This window comes from Paralichthys olivaceus, chromosome 20 (genome assembly GCF_024713975.1).
Source record: "Paralichthys olivaceus isolate ysfri-2021 chromosome 20, ASM2471397v2, whole genome shotgun sequence".
Classification (NCBI taxonomy): Eukaryota; Metazoa; Chordata; class Actinopteri; order Pleuronectiformes; family Paralichthyidae; genus Paralichthys; species Paralichthys olivaceus.
Genome location: NC_091112.1, coordinates 13,688,200 through 13,707,635, shown reverse-complemented (window position 1 = coordinate 13,707,635; position 19,436 = coordinate 13,688,200). Strand labels below are relative to the sequence as shown.

The 19,436-nt window shown below is 42.0% G+C and overlaps 1 protein-coding gene across 2 annotated transcripts in view; it reads left to right on the top strand.

The window, feature by feature from the left end:
* csmd2 (CUB and Sushi multiple domains 2) overlaps positions 1 to 19,436 on the top strand; it is a 235,903-nt gene that overhangs the window by 121,530 nt on the left and 94,937 nt on the right. For both annotated transcript variants that reach the window (XM_020090893.2, XM_069516258.1), the window contains 11 exons: positions 1,027 to 1,130; positions 3,968 to 4,080; positions 8,874 to 9,056; positions 9,929 to 10,119; positions 10,281 to 10,416; positions 13,222 to 13,416; positions 15,337 to 15,475; positions 16,772 to 16,959; positions 17,629 to 17,817; positions 18,388 to 18,504; positions 18,988 to 19,203. In XM_020090893.2, the coding sequence (XP_019946452.2) occupies positions 1,027 to 1,130; positions 3,968 to 4,080; positions 8,874 to 9,056; positions 9,929 to 10,119; positions 10,281 to 10,416; positions 13,222 to 13,416; positions 15,337 to 15,475; positions 16,772 to 16,959; positions 17,629 to 17,817; positions 18,388 to 18,504; positions 18,988 to 19,203 (1,771 nt within the window). The remainder of the gene's footprint in view (positions 1 to 1,026; positions 1,131 to 3,967; positions 4,081 to 8,873; positions 9,057 to 9,928; positions 10,120 to 10,280; positions 10,417 to 13,221; positions 13,417 to 15,336; positions 15,476 to 16,771; positions 16,960 to 17,628; positions 17,818 to 18,387; positions 18,505 to 18,987; positions 19,204 to 19,436) is intronic.

Here is a 19,436-nt window from a genome sequence, read left to right as displayed (position 1 = left end):
CAGATGTGAGATGAGTTTGGTGTATGCAACTCTATTTATCGAATGATCGGACCTATTTTTCCTGCACATCATCCATCTCTCCTCTCCACCTTGGCAATTTTCATTAGGCACCGGGTTTAACATAGGACAGAATGCAATTTGCATTTATATAAGCTTTTTCATTAGGCCTTGCTCTCTCAGCCCTCTGAAAACATTAGGAATTTGGCGGAAATCAGTGGCAGCTAATTTAAAATCGGAGACAAAGCAAGTCCATCTTTTGCTTTTTTTTAAATGTATTTATATTTTAGTCTGCCATATTACTCTGCACTTTTGTCTTTATCTGTCAACATTACGTGCTATCATAATGAAATCTTATATATGTGTCTGTCTTTATTGGACTCACCCCTTGCTTTCTTCAGCCAGGGCAAATTTATTATTTTTCTTTGCTTTTTCTCCCTTCCCCCACACTCATAAAATGAAATTAATATGCATCTTTTTCCTCCTGAAACTTAAAATCCAATATTTAAATCTTTAAAAACTTTCATTTGACCTTTTACGATGCATATATTCACCTTGTGGACAACTTGAAGTCCCCTGTCACATCCCTGATGTGCTTAAAAGTCGTTGTATGTCTGACTAAATTGGCCACAAACGTGTCTGCAACCGGCTGATTTGATGAGCAGAGAGTAGGGGTCATGCAGAGCGTCTGGCAGGCAATCAGATATCTGATTATTGGGAGAGAGTTTATAATCGCCAGACTGGAAGTCAGATGTTGCAAAGTAAACACACCGGGAAGGCATTGAATTCTGATTGGAGTCATATTTAATGAAGATTCCTGAGTATTTGCAAGAAAGAAAATTGACGATAGCGCACAGATGTGTTGGATACCATATGCACAGCGTGTAATGAGCAAGACAAATACTCAGAAGAGATTGAGAGATAATAGACTGATGGACAGAGTGATGGAAAGTCACAGATGGGAAGAGGTTTCTCTTCTGTTCACATGTCTGTCTCTTATGGTTTGGCGATGTCCCCACTGTTGTTCAGGTGATCAAGCTGACATTTGAAGATTTTGACCTGGAGCGGGGCTACGACACCCTGACGGTGGGAGACGGCGAGGTGGTGGGAGACCAGAAGACCATCTTCCACGTGTGAGTGACTCTTTCAACCTCCACCTTTTCGCCCTTAATCTTCCGTCTGTTCTCTAACTTCCTCTGGCTTTTACTCTGCACCACCGTCTCCAGCAGTGCTTTTCATTCTCGTGACTCATGTTCCATGTAATCATATTCTGTCTTTTTCTCTCTCTTTTCTTCTCACCTTTCTTCCATCTTGGCACACATCCCTCTCCTCCTCCTCCTCCTCCACTTTCCCTGCACCCAGCAGCACCCCTCGCTCCCCACTTTACCCTCCAGCCCTTTATCTCTCTGTTGTACTGTTTCTCTTTCATTTCATCACCACCTGATGCAGTCGTGCATGAAAAATAGATGCGGCACCACATTGTCAATCATCACTCTTTTCAATGTTAAAAACAAGATCACAGCCATGTGGTGCAACATTGCAAACTGCATATTGATGCACACTAATAGAGTTTGCAATAGCAGATGCTCCTTAACAATTCACAGGATGTTGTTATTAATTGTGCTGGAATTTAGCACGTTAATAAAGTTTTTATAGATCTATTTTTATGCGTGGCTGCCTCGCCCGGATGGAAGTGGAGGAGGTTGGGAAATAAATTAGGGAAAAGTTTGTGGAGGAGGGGTTCGTTGATGTGTGAAGCTTTTTCTCACTTTAATATTTTCCTCACCACACAAACTGAAAATGACCTAATCTATTCAATTAAGGAGTACCTCTGCCGTTATGGACTTTTTTATGACATGAAAGTAGAGCGAGCGATTCTGTCATTGGACGTGCTCTCTCGCACAAACAAACCACGACAGTTTAGAGCCGGAGAATATACTGCAGCTATCAGCACAGTTTTACTCGGGACTATATTTTTGTGAATCAGCGGTGCAGGCAAGCGTGCGCAGAATGAAGGGAATTATTTCTTTTGTAACTTTGCGGTCAGAGGCGCGTAACCCCCGCAGCAGCACAGTCATAAATGTGGTGGTTAATAGGCAGTGAGTCACAACCAATCAAGTCCCCTCTTTTCCCCTCACTTGAAAGACACTTTCCAGTGACAGTCTGATAATGGAAAAGGACAATTTGGTGGGAATCTTCCCCAAACGTTTTTTTATTTCCATCAGGAAAATGAGGGAGGAACATAATTGTAATAAGAAAGAAAATTACCTGAAATAGGCCAATGAGAAGAACAATGGGCATTATAACAATTATCTTGCAGATAAAATATGACACAGTGTCTAGTGTGATTCAGTTCCATGTTTATAATAAAATAGTTCCGAAAAAGAAAATGTGATGTTAGGTTCATACAATTTTGTCAGTTAGTCAGATCTTCATCCTCTTGTGTGGTTATCATCAGGTTTCCTATGAAAAGCATTTAATAAAAGCATATTTTTGTCAAAGGCAATGCAGTCTCTACCGTTGTGCTTCTATGAACACGCTACATAATTGATTTTTTCCTCCCACACGTGCAGAGACGATTTGACAGAAACTCACAGAATTAACAAAAGGACAAAAACACAGAGCCGACTTATCCAGACACTACTTCCTTGCTACTCCCATGTAGCGCCACTAAAAGTAGAACCCTTAATCACTTACTCTGCAGCGATGCACTTACTAATTAGAGTTGGGTGGAATTACTATTCAGATAGGATTAAATTACGTCTGCGGCATTGACTGATCCTGCCCTCATTTCCCCACTTTCCTGGCACCAACAATTTAGCATTAGAGGGTTTTCACAGCCTGCAAGTGCCTGCAACAGTTTTAGAGCACTTATCTTTGATGGGGGAAGTCAGATAGTTGAATATTTACAGTTACAATACTCAGACTCCATCACTTCCTGCATCTTGTATTGCGCTTAAGATTGAATTGCTAATGGATAAAATTGCTGTGTTTCCTTTTCAACCACAGTGACAACTAGGAGATGTCACAAGAAATACCTATACTTATTTTTGTAATTGTGACAGCCCTAGTCACAACCAACTATGAAGGAATGACAACATGTTTTTATACCTTTGAGCAAATGCATCATTCAATCAATCTAAAAAAAGCCTGTATTCTAAAACCATGATTTGCCTCATAGGGTTTATTAAGGTGCCACATCCTCTGCCCTTCACCTTCAACTGGACTAAGGGAAAACTACCAAAAATAAAAAAAATAACGGGGAAAAAAAAAAAAAACCCTCGAAAGAGTTGCCATGTTCTAAACTGATATCTTGTACTCAAGTATTCAGACCCAGAATTCAGTATTTTCAAGAATCCCCCTGGCAGTAGTTAGCGTTTAGTCTACTCGGGTAACGTCTTTACAGGCTTTGAGAACCTGGATTTGGGCAGTTTATCCCACTTTCTCAGGCACATCCTCTCAGGCTTCTCCTGAATGATGGGAAGCGACTATGAGCTTCAGGTCTCTCCACAGACTTTCAGTGGGGTTTTAAGTCTGGACTCTGGCTGGGCCACCGTTAAACTCCAACCAAAGAAGAGACATCTCAAGCATAATTAAAGCAAGGAGGATTTTTTTTTGGTTAAATGACGGATTTCAGTCTTTCATTTTTAAGAAATTTACAAAATAATGTTTTAAATTAGATTGATGGGCAAGTATGGCAGTTTTATCCATTTAACATGAAATCCACAACACATTCATGTGTTAAAATGTTCACTGGAGTCACTATAACGTCAGGTTTTATTTGTGCTGGCTGATGGATGATGGAGTAGAAACATGTGCAAATAGTGCTTATATTATGATCACTAATATGTTATAATAATTATTCTAAAACATGACTTATCCTGGTTTCATAATTGACACACCTACATGTAGCTCAAACGTCCAGTATATTCAGATCCAACATTAAAGGGATTTGTTTTCTTTTTTAAAGCCTGTCCGGCACCACCACTCCAGACCTGGTGGTCAGCACCAGTCACCAGATGTGGCTCAACTTCAAAACGGACGACACCAGCGGCTCCCTCGGCTTCAAGGTCTCCTACGAAGGTAAGGACCCTTCACACGTCCATGGTGTCACTTGGTTGGATGCGCAGGAAAATAGTTTGACTTGTTTGAGGTACCCGTCTCAGCTGACTCCCAAGTAGCATCAAATGAGGTAAAGTTATGTAAAAGTGGCGGCCCTGTGACTTTTTTCTGTCTTTGGAACTTTTTCAAACGACCCTGTGGTGCCTCATCATTTCAAACTTTCACAGAAACAGTCAGTTAGGAAACGATAATATTGTCTAGGTGCTTCATAGACGACCTCGAGTGGAATTAAATGTCTTTTTGTGTCTCCCTGACATCATGAGCTCTGACACATTTTGCTTCAGGTGACTGTTACATTGTTGCCCTTCCCTGCATTTTGATCATCCTCTGCTTGCTTTCGAAAACATAAGGATTAGAGATGCTGCGTCTGTCTAGTGAAAGACTTAAAGGACCTTAGAAGTGTCATCGAAAATAGGCAAGGTGCTGTAAGCCGTGTTACCTGCCGTGTGCCGCATGGCAGGTAGATTACAAAGCTTTTACATAAAACATATGAATAGAGACATCTCCATGAAAATAAAAAAAAACACAAAGGAGCTCTGCAGGTGAGCTGTTTTAAATTCTGATCGACTCTGAGCAACGAAAATGAAAGCCCAAATTGACAGTTCAATAATAACTATACACAAATTGCCGCAGTTACTTTAAAAAATAAACTGGTCAGAAACAATCATCTGTCACTGCAGACAGATGATGCATTTGCCCTGTTGCCTAATCCGATAGTGTATGTGCATGTGTCTACGCTTCACCAAATGTGAATTCATGTGTTGGTATACTGTGTTGAAAACGTGATGAGACAAAAGTGAGCAACGGTGTGAGTCTGCGAATCTGTGTATGCGTGTGTTGTCTTGTCTGTTTGTGAGGTTTGATCTCAGAAGCACAGCGCGTCTTCTCTCTTGCCCACAGATGCTTATTTTTCATCAGTAAAAATAAAAGAGAAAGTGGAGCAGCGTGCTGCACCGAAGTGTAATTAAAACAATGAGTTCTACTTAATGAAGGGGAAGAGGCGCTTTGAACCACTTCACCTCCCAGATTGGAGCAACCGAAAATCTAATTTGCATTCTCAATTACTTGTATTTTAAGGCTGATCATCAAGTGTGATTGCAAATGTCGTCATGCCAGTACACACACATACTTCCTCTTTACCCATCAGCATCTTTGCACATGCTCTCGCAGTGGCCTCAATCTTTCAGCTGCATTTGTAATGCTTGCAAAGAAAATATGTGCAGGGCTGAAGCACCACTGTAGGGCTTTTTACCAACACTGTGAGTGTGTGTAATGTGAAAACATTTAAATGTATGTATGAATGCATGCACCAACAGGAGGCTCTAATATGGAGGACACAGAGGTCATAGGGTAGTGTAACGTTTGCTGATTCTGGTGTGTATTCCAAACTGCTATCTTACAAAAAGCAGAAAACGACAATAAGAACAGATTTGTATTGCAAAGGCAAATAGGAAGTTGAGATTTACCGTGTTAAGTGTGAATACAAATATAAATAGGTGCAAAACACTTCACAAATTTACATCACGCACAAAAGAATTAAACTTCACCTCAGTTCTTAACACAGCAAAATACTCCAAACTCTTCATCAATAGCTTGAGCCGAATATCCGGTGCTTCGTCAGCTTCATTAAATTGTCACATTCCTTAAATGAGGCACTGAAATCGGCGTTGTCATTTGGATTGGCACCGGAGGCCCTTGATAGTATTTTCTTCAGCATCAGTGTGGGCTGTAGAGTCGGTAGAGTGCAGTGTGCAGAGTTTATGATGATGCATGTTGTGCCATGAGTTACAATATGTTGAAAAAAATACCAAATATATCTCATTCCCACAAATGAGATATGCAGGTGCTGATAGAATTAGGTCCAAATGGAAATGCAGGTATATGACGTCCATCGAGGTATTATACGTGATAGTGTGTTACACAAATATACTTGACTATTAAAGTCCTTATGTCACCCTAAGCCTCATGCAATTGCAACGCAGTTGTTGACAGTAATGTGAGTTTGAGTACCATAACTGCGCTCGGATTACCCTGGAATGTCAAGGAGATGGGCGACAACAAACATACCGTTCCGTCTCTTCCCTTATTCATGACAATCAAACGCAGTTCGGCTCACTCCTGCCTTTGTGTATGTTGCGCCCGAGAGATCATCTTATTCACGATGACGCAGATACATCCACGAACATATGTATAACAGCAGATTAACACAGTCCACAAAAGACTTCAATTCAAAGGCCTCGCTCCTTTTTATCCCCCATTTTCCCTAAACGTCTACTTTAATTCTGTGAATCTGTTGCAGTGTCAAACAGGTGATTGTATGATTGTGCGTGCGTGTGTTTTTTGGCACTTGCATGCATATGTATTCTTGTGTCTCACTTGTAGCTGGTTTCTCCTCCCAGTTCTGGTTTGTTTTGGATCTTATACATTCCCCTTCATTCCTCGTCCCCTCAGGCTCGGCTTAAAAGTCGCTCTCAGCGCTCCACTCCGTTTAAAGGTGACTTCCACGTGTAAGATCAATGAGTTGTCTTGTGAATGAGGCCGCCTCCGGATAGCCATACATCCAAACAGCAGTGAGCTCTAAATATGTGTTCTAAATGATGATCATCATTAGGGCTGGGTATGGATTTATACCCAGCATCACCCCTGGTGCGATTTAAAATCGTATTAGGCCCTGCCGTCATTTCCTGGATGGATGATCTTATTCGCTCTCTGTGTTTCCCCATCTGGATGCCTCGATAGGATGCCTCAGCATTCCCACATGCAAACTGCATCCTCAGAAAAGTAGGAAGAAGAGTGAGTGAGCGAAATGACACGCATAAATCTCGGCATAATGAAATTGGCGTGTGCGGTTTTAAGGGCGAAGGATGGTCATGGAGGTGCGTGTGTGTGGGTTTCTGTCTGAAAGTGCGTACATCAGCTTCCTGTGCAAGTGAGAACACTCAGTAAAGGGAGGGATACATTTGCAGGGAGATAGAGAGATTTAGATAAGGGACACTTTTTTCAAGATGAGTGAGTAACATTCTTTTGGGGGGGGGGGAGTAAAGGTAACGTCAAGGGAGAAAAAAAATTAAATCCATGATGAGACGTCACGTTGATTTTATCGTCATGAAGTATAGAAGCTAGTCTCTCCTGTCAGCCTGTAATGACCCTGCACACTGAGTCAGTCATAGTTAATTGCTAATATCCATTCAGTTATATGCATCCGGTCTAAGGTTCTAGACAGGAACAATGTCTCTTATGCAAAACAAGGAGGAACTGAATTGAGGACCAGACTGATGACACTGTACAGCTGAGGACACATTACTCAACTTCAGTTAGTGTTAAGGACATGTGCACGTAAGAGCAAGGACTCTCAGATTGCTTATTACACTATACCTAACTTTTAACGTTATCAAAACCGTCACATCTGATTGAGAGAAACTGTAATGGTACACTCCCCTAAAACAACAGTTTATAGTGTCGATAATCCAATTTAACTGGTGCACTGACGACCTGGTGCGCATCAGATGAGGCAGCAGTCTTTTTTCAGTGGAAGTGTCCACAATTCAAAGAAGTTGTGAAAATCATCTGAAGACTGAACTGTAGGACCAAAAACTTGATATATATCTGAAAACAGACACTGGATCTACAGGGCGGCTGCGGTTCAGGAGGTAAAGAGGGTCGTCCACTAACCAGATGGTTCAATCCCCGGCTCCTCCGGTCTGAAGTGTCCTTGGGCAAGATACTGATCCCCAAACTGCCCCTGACAGCTGCACTGACAGTGTATGAATGGTGTGTGATAGAAAAAGTGCTGCATATAGAAGCACTGGTGTGTGTGTGTGTGTGTGTGTGTGTGTGTGTGTGTGTGTGTGTGTGTGTGTGTGTGGATCACTGCTGTACTGTAAATTGCTTTGAGTGGTCAATAAGACTGGAAAAGCTTCAGTAGAATCAATACTGTAAAGATTCCTAAAAGGAAGATATAAGAGCTAAATAAAACCATTTTAATGTTGTTTCCTTACTTCTTGTTAGATATTAAATGAAGATTGATCATTTGTCTAAGTATTGGAGGAAGAAGCAACATTTCTGAAAAGCTGTATTTCGTTTCATGCCTGGCACAGATAATCCATAGAGAACATACTGTTCTTCCTCTTATATGGCGTCCGATGCTTCCTGTAAGAGAATAATTTTGATTCTGTTTCTCTACTTATGGAGGAAGATGTGTGATCGTAGGACATAAGTTCTGTTTCAGCATAGGGTAGGGTTTTAAAAAAAAATCAGTGCTCTACGGACACATGTTGTGTTCAGTTGAAGTCACTGTTTGATATGTTTGGATTGAATGTGTGATTCTGCATCTCCAGATCACTTCTTATCTATGCAGCTGCATCTTGTCAATATCTGCTGGAGGCAACAGTCAGTAATAACCTTCAGATGAGAAGCCCTCCTCTTCTATTTGATATATATCTATATTTTTAAGGAAAGTGGAGAAAACATTCTTCTCATGTGCTACAGGCCCCCCGCCTGATTATTAATGGTGTTAAATATAACTTGCTATGACATTACAATTTCATTTAATATAGGAGTTAAAGTGAGCGCAGTTAGGGAGCTGGATAGTGCAAATTAAATCGTGACCTTTAAATTTAAATCTCTACTACGACACCAGGTAATAGGGAGAGGTCTTTATTTATACAACCCACAGTTAATGTTTCCCTTCTTGAAATTGCTGATTATCGTTATGTCTGACATAGTAAGTAATCTGCTTGTCTCTAACCACTCAGAAATCGACCAAGGCAGCTGCGGAGATCCTGGAATCCCAGCTTATGGCAAACGGGAGGGGACAGGTTTCCGTCACGGGGACCGGCTGTACTTCGAGTGTCTGCCTGCCTTTGAGCTGGTCGGTAAGAAGAACATCACCTGTCAGAAGAACAACCAGTGGTCGGCTAAGAAACCCAGCTGTGTTTGTAAGTTCCCGAATGTCTTATGCAATCTCTGTACACCGTGTGCACCCACACACACACGACAACGCTGCTCATGTGGGTGCATAAATTGGTACCGATCAGTGCGGGGAGGGCTAAATAATAAACGGTCAGATTATCCCGACAGTTTGCAGAGCAGAGGCTGCGGATTCTGAAACAAAGGGGGGCTTATTAGCTAATTAACGCCATGAAAGACAAACACAGAGCGTGAGAGCGTTAGAGGATGAGGGCAAAAAGTAAAAGAGAGCTGACCATGCAGATAATACCCTCTGTTGTATTATTGATGAGATAATAGGGTGGACAAAAAGCCGCATTATCTAGATAAACATCACTGAGCTGACTGACAGTGGCTCCTGGCACCAGAGTCAGCTTGGCTACATCATAAAGGGAGAGAATGTTTATTTGATTAACATTTAACAAAATGTTGTAGTCGTGTAGACACAATGCGGCAGGCTTGTCTTTGTCATTGCCAGGTTGTTTGTGTGCATTAGGTATTAGAGATATTTATTCATATCCCCTTCATTCAAGTAAACAGGAGGATTTTACACCAGTTTAAACCTCCCCAGCCCTCAGGTGATGTTCAGACCTGGTAGTGACAGCGGAAGGGTCCAACTGCAGTTTTAAAGACCTAACATGTCAATCCCCCCTTTTAACCATGGCCATCAACTTTGCGTCCGCATCTGGATATTCAGATATTCTTTTTTACATTTGCTCTTTTGCAAGGTTATTGTCATTGTACACCTGAATCTTTAGATGTCTGATGTGGTTTATGAAGTAGATTTATGCAGATTCAGAAAAATTTATCAAATGTTTTAATACTCATTGTTCATCTCTTCAACTCTTCATCACTCCGACAGTTTCCTGTTTCTTCAACTTCACCACTCCTTCCGGGGTGCTGCTGTCTCCCAACTACCCTCAAGAGTACGGAAACAACATGCACTGTGTGTGGCTGATCATCTCCAACCCCGAGAGCCGAATCAATCTGGCCTTCAACGATCTCAGCATGGAGAAACAGTTTGACTTCCTCTCGATCAAAGATGGAGGAAAGGTAGTGTTGAATTATAAGCTGCTGTCCTCAGTTATTTGTATTTCTCTGTGCAACTTCATCTACTGGCCTGTCTATCAGTAGCTGTGCTCCCAGTAGGAAAAGCAGCCTGTATAATATGTACGATCTCAACAAGATTTCCTTCCCTTCTTTCCGTCTGTCAGGCTGAGTCTCCGATCCTCGGTACCTTCTCTGGTGACGTCCTGCCTCCTCCCATAACAACTAGTGCCCACGTGGCACGTTTGGAGTTCCTGACTGACCACACCTACACAGACAGAGGCTTTAACATCACGTTTACGAGTAAGTACTTCACTGGCAGAAGTTTCAAAGGTTGTAACAAACTGGACTGGATGTTGTGTTCCCTCCCATCCTCATCCTCACATGCACAGTTATATAGAAAAAAAACTGTTGTCTAAATAGAGACTTGACTTTTAAATAGAACGCAGACAAAGATGCAGCACCCTTACCTGACACTCAAATTGTGGCAGCGCTCATTAAATTCAATTCTGGGTAACTGCTGACTTCTGAGGAAATTCCAGAAAGGGTTTTATACTCTGTACACAGTACATGCTGGCTGCGTGCTGGTAAGCCCATTTCATGGATATACTGTACTGTGAGGGGTTGGCAGCGGTATTATTGTATTCAATGCATATGCACTATTGTGTAATGAGGCTAATCTTTGCAAGTTTTTTTTTTTTTTTACGCACCCCAAAATAAACATCTGCGAACAAAGAGTCCAACTCTAACCTTACAAACAAACAAAGCCATTCATAAATAGTCACAGTGCCGTCGGGAGGTTTGTTTCAATACGACTTGTCTTAAAGATTAGGGTGAGTCTCATGCAAGCAATACAATGTTCTTTTTATTTTGACAGTTTGTTTTCAAAACCTCTAGTTTGTACTTCTCACCCTTGGTCTACCTCACTATAGTACAGTAAGACTCTGGCATGTAGCTGCTTGGGAACATATTAGTAGTAGTAATAGTAATTAGTTAGGTAGTCATGGTATTTATAGTCGTGCCCATAGAAGTGTCCAATGCCCTTTTTTATAAAACCCCAGTAATACTGTTATAGTGATGAAACCTCGCTGATACAATAACGTCATTTCCCTCCAACCAAAGGAGTGTATGTAAAATATATGCTCTTTTTAACCTTTGTTCTACAAGGTGAGTCTCACGGAGATTACAACATCTCTAAATTAATAAGAATAAAGATTTTATCTCACTAATCCGTGGATGTCTACAAACTGCACAAAATGTCCCAGTTACTAATCTTTGTAGTTACACACAACCCCGGCATATACACACAACATTGTCTGATCCGCCCACATCTATGTATGTGTATCTCATAGTTGTAGCATTAAAAAGATCCTGCACACTTAGATGTTTTTGGAGCTGTAAATGATATGACTGGTCTTTGATGAATAAATTAATGTTGGTTTTATTTTATATGAAATACTTGCTTCAGTTCCTAATGCTGTCTAGTGTTTCAAATCTTCACGGATCTTTCAGAACCAATGCTTACGTAATGTCAGCTGTTTTGGGTTTCATTACATCATCACTTTACATATGACACCCTCCCATCAGAGGGAAATGGAAAGCAGCGCTCATTTTCAAATGTATCTTGACACTTAATCGCTCAACCAGCACATAGTCTACATTTAGAGATGTGACCCATCCTCTCCTGTCACACACACACTGAGACATCCTCCTGTGCTAGTGTTCTAACGGCTCAGGACCCCCATGCCCCTCAGACGAGGTTTAGCCCCAGTGGTTCCATTGGCTCTGGAGGACCGTGGTCTTGACTTTCAGCAAGTGGCGGAAGGTGCCTTAACCCAGCCTCCCATCACTCTGCTCTCAAGGCATTTTTCGAATATCAGCCAAAACCCAGAGGCGAAGTTACACTTTAATGATTATTGTTATTGTAGCGGTGGAGGCTTACTCATTCATATTTGTATATTCATTTAAACCAATACAATCTAATTTTAATTACATCATACCCTCAAGACTGCTTCTGTTCTTAAACCCACTAACAACATACTGTACTTAGCTCACCCAGAATGCTCTTGGGTCGTGGCTCGAGCTCATTTTTAAACACAGCATCAGCTCAGCGCAGGTGTCTGTGTAAAGCCACAGTGCGGCCTACACGTGGCGGCTAATGCAATAATTAGCAAGTTAGATGAACACATAAATAACCGATGCTGCATGGCGAATGAATGTCAAGAGCAGTTAATTGAAGATGACGGTCGGTTCCTGGCGACGGCGGCGTCTAACTGCAGGTTGTTCGTGGGGGTTGTGGGGCTGAGCAGACAACTTCCATCATTCATGTTAATTAAGGACATGCCAAACTGTATTGAGGGGATTTTCAGCCTGTTAATAAATAGGATGATCGTGATGGATGAGGTGTGGCTGGTGCTCTGTTTGGGTCCAATGGCTGCAGAAGAGGGATTTATCAACACCCACACGTCGTGTCACCTCGCCACGTGTGTGTGTGTACAAGAGTGAGAAATTATGTGAGAGAGATAGAGGCGCAGGTGATGTATTTGTTTACATGCCTTGTTCTGGGGTTATGCCTCCTCTATAGCGACTGCGCGGCCTTTTCTCACTCGTACCTCCTCATTAAGAAGTCTGATAGGTAAAGTTTTGCAGACGTGTGAAAACAATTTCCCCCGTTTGTCTGCTCCACGTATCATTCAGCGGTGTCATCTGGCGCCGATGATTTGCATACGTTGTGGTTTCCCACGCGCTAGAATTACTGCAGCAGGTTGAATCAATGTGACTCACTAAGTGAAACTCATTTCTTCTTGTTAAACGCCGGCATTACTAAGTGCTGACAGTGGAGGGAAAAAGTTTGCTAGAGAAACTTGGGTAATTATTTTAGATTCTCCATGGAAATTAGTATCCTTGCAGTGAAAATGTAATCTTTGACAAAGATTAATGGCAGCAGGCTTACATGTGATCTGTTCTTCTAGCATTTTCAAAAGAGTGGCACTGTGTTCAAGTTTCATTTCTTTTAAAACAAAAGCATGATTTTGTGAATTAGTAAAGAAACTCTCCTGTCTTCTGCTTCACACTGACTCCATATTCTCTCTGCGTTATTTCCAACAGCGTTTCGCCACAACGAGTGTCCAGACCCAGGAGTCCCTGTTAACGGGAAGCGCTTCGGGGAGAACCTTCAGCTGGGCAGCTCCATCTCATTCCTGTGCGAGGAGGGCTTCGTGAAGACCCACGGCTCTCAAACGGTCTCCTGCATTCTCAAGGATGGCAACGTGGTGTGGGATAACGCTGTTCCCCGTTGTGAAGGTAGGTAAGGGAGGGGTTACCATGGCAACATTTCACCCCACCAATTTTTTATTCTTTATTATGTGGCATAAGGTGAAGCTTCATGCCAGGGACACACATTGATGTAGGGGAAAGTACCATTCGTTGTAAATATAACAAGTGAACTTTTATTCCTTATATTTTATACAATATAACACAGATACATGTAGATAGATTTATGCTGCTGTTGGCATAGTTACAGTCTTATGAAAGTCTTGGCAACCCTGAGTGAATACTACATTTTTGTAGAAAATATAATACAACCACTCCACCAAACATATGCATTGATATTTTTTATTCAACTCAAAAAGCCCCAAAAAAGCGGAGACTATAAAAAGCCATGAAATTACGACCAACCTGAAATTCTTACCGTCTTGAACAGCATTGGGAAATGGAAGTTAAAATGAAATGTAGAAATCAAGATAAGGTCTGGAAATCTAAGAGACGCTCAGATAAAACTACACATCAACAGAAAGACACAGTAAAACACAGGAGTGGTGCATCGTTCCTCCCGGCACCGTGAAGACGTCATGTAGCCGCTGTTTTTACTTCATTTCATGTCAATAATCAACAAAATTCTCTGAATCTTTACATACAACCGCAGTTGAGTGGTGAAGTAAAACTTTATTTTCTCACCTCATTAGCGGAGTGCTCGCTCCTAAAGCTTCTATGTGACTGTTTGTTTTAATGGTCACTTCAGCTTGTAAAACAACATCACTGCACACACAAATACACAGACACACACACACACACACACAAAGCAAGGGCTTGATCGAGCATCAAAAATTACAAAACAAGAAACACGAGCTAGCCCAGCTGTCTACACACCCCCACCAAACTACCAAAGACAAGGAAACATTAAAGGCAGAATTTAAAAAAGACTAAAAAGTGAAACAAATGTGAACAGAAAAGAAAGAACTTTGAAAAGAGAACAAATCTTGAAATCTAAGAGAGCAGATGTATTAAAGTGAGTAATTTAAAATATGTATTAAAATGAAAATAATCTGAAAATAATAAGAAAAGTGAAAACAAGCTATGATATAAATAAATGGACAAATAAATCGAGGAGAGTTGAGGTGTGTGACGATATGGAAGACGAGCTGCACTTCCATACATGTTGCTGAACCTTCCATTTACCACTTCCTGACAAGTCAATAAACTATTTCCAACAAAACATAGCAGACTAATATGGCTGATAAAGCTAAGATAAAGCTAAGCCTCAACCAGTGTAGGTTGTTGGACTGAGTGTTGAGGAGTCTGAAGGGGTCTAATCTGGTTCAACACTCATCTGCAAAGGAGGAACCGTTATTAAAACATGTCACTTCCCCCCTGTGTGCCTGAGCAGCTTTGTATTCCTCTGAGACCATCTATCATACCCCGGTGTTTGTAGGGTAATGCGTTTTTATAGATGTCCTTCAATATGCTGAGTTGGCTGATTAAATCATTCCTCTTCAAAGAGAGCGAGGAGCTGGCACTATCACTAAGCTGTCCGCCCTGTTCTGGTCGGGGATCGGCACGCGCACGCTGAAGTGAGATGAGGGGTCGACGTGCTCAAGTGTCTTTGGTGCTAATGATCAGAGATGTTCTGTCATTCGACAGTGACACCTTTTCCTTTCCTGGGAGGGGTTAAACGACAGATTTGAAAGAGACAAAAGCGCATAGGAGGAGAACCTCATGCAGTCGGAACACATAATGTATGCGCGTGGCGTTTGTGCGCACTCACGCAATAACAGGCACGGTCTTAGGAGGAATGGTTAACCTTGAAGTGCTGTCACCAATTTACATTAGATAGACGGCAGTTAAAGAAATGGGATGAGCCCCAGCTGATGCATGGGATCATATATGGACATTGTCATCAGCTGTTATTTATTTTATTTTTCTTTTACCTTCTCTCTCCTTTAGCCCCATGTGGAGGGGATCTGAAGGCTCCCAGTGGGATCATCCTCTCCCCCGGCTGGCCAGAACTCTATAAGGAGGCCCTTAACTGTGAATGGATCATCGAGGCTCCTCCAGGCTACCCCATTAAGATCATCTTCGACAAGTGAGTCACCCAGATAGCATCGCTTCTTTTTCCACCCTCGGAAAAAAGTATAAATATCTCTCCTCATGTTTTCAACACGTGTGTGCGTATTTATCTATACTTGCTTTAATTTCTTCCCATCTGTCTTCTCTTACTGTGGGTAATGCACTTGATCAAATGCACATTAACATACATCTCCTATTAGGAAAACACTATGTTTTATTTAGTGAGTGCCCATTCGTATTTCATTTGATACCCACTCCCAGAGGATCAGTCTTAGAGTTCATGCACACACCTCCACATCTACACACATAGAACTCCGACCAGGACCTGCAAGTATGTAAATGGGGATGGTCTGTCAAGGGAAAACGAGGATATGGGAGAGGAGGTGCTCTGTCCCGATTGACAGAGAGGGAGACGTACAGTCGTAGGATCAAACGCTACATTAGCGTTTCACTTCGGCTCATCCTTGCGAGCCCATCTCATCGTCATCCCCGCCACGATCGCACGCCATGCAAAATGAATACAACATAAATGTTTGTTGCTCTTTAATTTTTATGTAACATCAATAAAATATCACAAACCGCTTCATTTAGATGACATGCTTCTGAAACTAAGCAATTTATTCATTGCTTTGAAGATGAAGTGGCTCTGGCAACAAAGGCAGAGACGCACGAACGGATGCACTCACGCGCGCACACACCAACACGCACGCGCTTGCACAGATGCACTCACCAAAGCGTGCCAAATGTCTTCAGGATTTCCCGGAGCTCAAACGTGTGCAAATTGGAAAGAATTTAATTTTAAAACGTTAACAAGTTTGTTTAAAAGCTTAAAGTTTTCTTCAAGCATAGACGTCAGAAACCTGAGGCACCGTGATCATTTAGCTCATGCAGATAAATAAACAAAGAAAAAAATATTCTTCAAAGCTGACTTTATTTATTGTCATGGATATTTTCAGTAATGAGCACTATTTTCAGGCTTTTACACCAGTTTCACAAATATATGTGTATATATATAAATATACTGTATATTCATATCAATTTTTTGGGATCTGTCCAGTTGGTTTTAAATTTGGTGGATTTGTAAATAATTGTATGTATTTTTTTATTTACCCAAACATTTGATTAAAACACTTTGAGGCCCTGGGGCATAAATGAAAAGACACCATGTCTCAGTTCATGCTAAATTTATTTTACAACATCCACTGTGTAGATATTGATATTTACAGGTATAAATATAGAACATTCCTAAAAACTATTATCATCTCAGTTGAAGCTGCAGCCAAGTTAAATAATGCCCGTTTCCTGTCCTCAGGTTCCGCACGGAGGTCAACTATGACGTCCTGGAGGTGAGGGACGGGCGATTCCCATCGTCGCCTATGATCGGCAGTTACCAAGGCACCCAGGTTCCCCAGTTCCTCATCAGCACCTCCAACTTCGTGTACCTCCTCTTCTCCACTGACAAGAGCCACTCGGACATCGGCTTCCGCATTCGCTATGAAAGTAAGTCTTGTGACGTCAAAGGTTCAGACACAGCGTAGATACACGGCGAAAGAAGAGCTCATTCACCCCTGCTCCACAGACCCTAATAGAGAGGAATCCATCACATGCAAGTTAAATCAGAGACTGAAAAGAAGTGATGCTCGTTAAACGTACCAGTAAAATCTCATGGCTGTAAATATAATCTCTGCAGGCTCTCAATTTCACCATGAAGCCATTCTTATTAGAACACCTATAATTAGAAAGTAAATGGGTGGAGATTATTCTCTCAGATATGCCTAGACACACATCGCCAAGCTCAAAATTATATATACACACTGCCTTATGCACACTCAGACACACGCACACACCAATCCTCACTCATGCAGCTCAACCCTTGAGACAAATCCTCCCCTGATATCCACCTGTGTGGCTCACACAAACATTCCCACTGGTTAATTCTTGTTGATAAATGTGCATTTATGTAAATGACTGATCGGAGCTGCTATTGGATTGCAAACTGCCAAAGTACTCCTGCGTTTTACTGAAGAAAAAGTACAAATAAAAAGACAAAAAAGTACACAGAATAAAAGTTGAATTACAGTGAAGGCACGTGGATTATGTTTATACATGTGTAGTTGATCATGCGTTCACCCCCCTCCTGTTTGTTAACGTCCATCTCTTCCTCTCCAGCCTTACAGCTGCAGTCGGATCACTGCGTGGATCCCGGAATACCTGTCAACGGACAGCGCCACGGCAACGACTTCTACGTGGGCGCTTTGGTGACATTTAGCTGCGAGGCCGGGTACACACTCAGTGACACTGAGCCTTTGGAGTGTGAACCCAATTTTCAGTGGAGCCGCCCCCTGCCTAGCTGCGATGGTACGTTCCATAATGTTGACCCAGAAATGAGTAGTCGCCTGCCAGATTTCCTCCGCATTCATAAATGGGATTAAAAGCTAATTCATTGTATGTTTTTACAGATTCAACATGAGAAATGGTTTTGAGCACTTTGCTTCATATTGCATCACGTTAAAATCCTTATATACGTCTGACTTATCATAAAATCTATAGAGGAAGATAGGGTTTCTTTCTGCAACTCTTGTTTTTGGCTTTTAAAAGTTTCTTCCTCATTTCATCATAAATGTTTTATATGTGCTGCAGTGAGCTTACCCTTTGATCGTTCCCTTTTTCCTCATCTGTAAATGCTTTTGTATTTAAGGGCGATATTGATTTCTGCCCACTCTGTAATGATATTGATGATACCACTCTCTTCTTTTATGCTGTTTTGAAGGGCATCCCTTCTAAAGTGTATTTTACTTCTCTGTAAATGCACAGACAAACTTTTTCTGGGATTTTATTTCCTCCTTCTGTGCCGTCTCTGATTTTACCCATCGCCCCCTTTCTCATTTCTCTCCTTTCATCCATCTCCGGCGTGCTTCTACCCGCCAGCATTGTGCGGAGGCTACATCCAGGCCAATGTCGGCACCATCCTGTCGCCTGGCTTTCCAGACTTCTACCCGCACAACCTGAACTGCACGTGGATAATCGAGACCTCCCATGGCAAAGGTTAGCGGTGAAATTCCATGTCATCACACGCAGCAGTCAAATTCAATTTCCGTTACAATGTCATTTCCCCTCGCCGAGAGGCCTGTTTATTTTGTCGGACAAGATTGTCTCCCGGTGCCTGGAGGGCTGAGAGCCTGGCCTAGAGCAAAGGCACCATGAGACGACTCTCCGGTCATGTCACCTTTGATAGAGCGCTCGCATTGAATTCATGCAGCCTCATTTGCAGATGCTCGCTCGGCGTGGGTGTGATGTGTTTGATGTGAAGTCTGAGAGGAAGAAGGGGAATCAATGCAATGTTTCACATGAAACTGCCTAAAACTGAATAAATCAATCCATGATGAAGGCAAATTCTGACATGCAGCAATATATTTATTTGCATCTATTTATATTAACAGAAAAGCACAACAACTTTCAATTTACTTTTCCAGAGGACAAACATTAAAGAACGTACTGATACGGCTCATTCTTCTCACTCTTCTCCAGGTGTCCAGTTCACCTTCCACACTTTCCACCTCGAGAGCCCTCACGACCATTTGCTGGTGACGGAGAACGGCAGCTTCTCTCAGCCCCTGTGGAGGCTGACGGGCTCCACACTGCCGTCGCCCCTCAGCGCGGGCCTGTTTGGAAACTACACGGCTCAGATTCGCTTTCTCTCCGACTTCTCCGTCTCCTACGAGGGATTCAACATCACCTTCTCCGGTGAGAGTGATTTGGAGACTCAAAACGCAGAGGGACAGCGCTGAATGGTGCCGGTCATAGCGCAGAGACACGCGGTTAAGACGGATCAGAACATTAGAGACTTAAGAGAAAGCAATCATAGACAAGGAGACAAATAATCCTCAATGTGTGTCTGTGTGTTATTACGTTCACTTGAGAGTGAAATATGAAATCGTTAACATCAAGAGAATTGAATCTATTTTCATAAATTAATT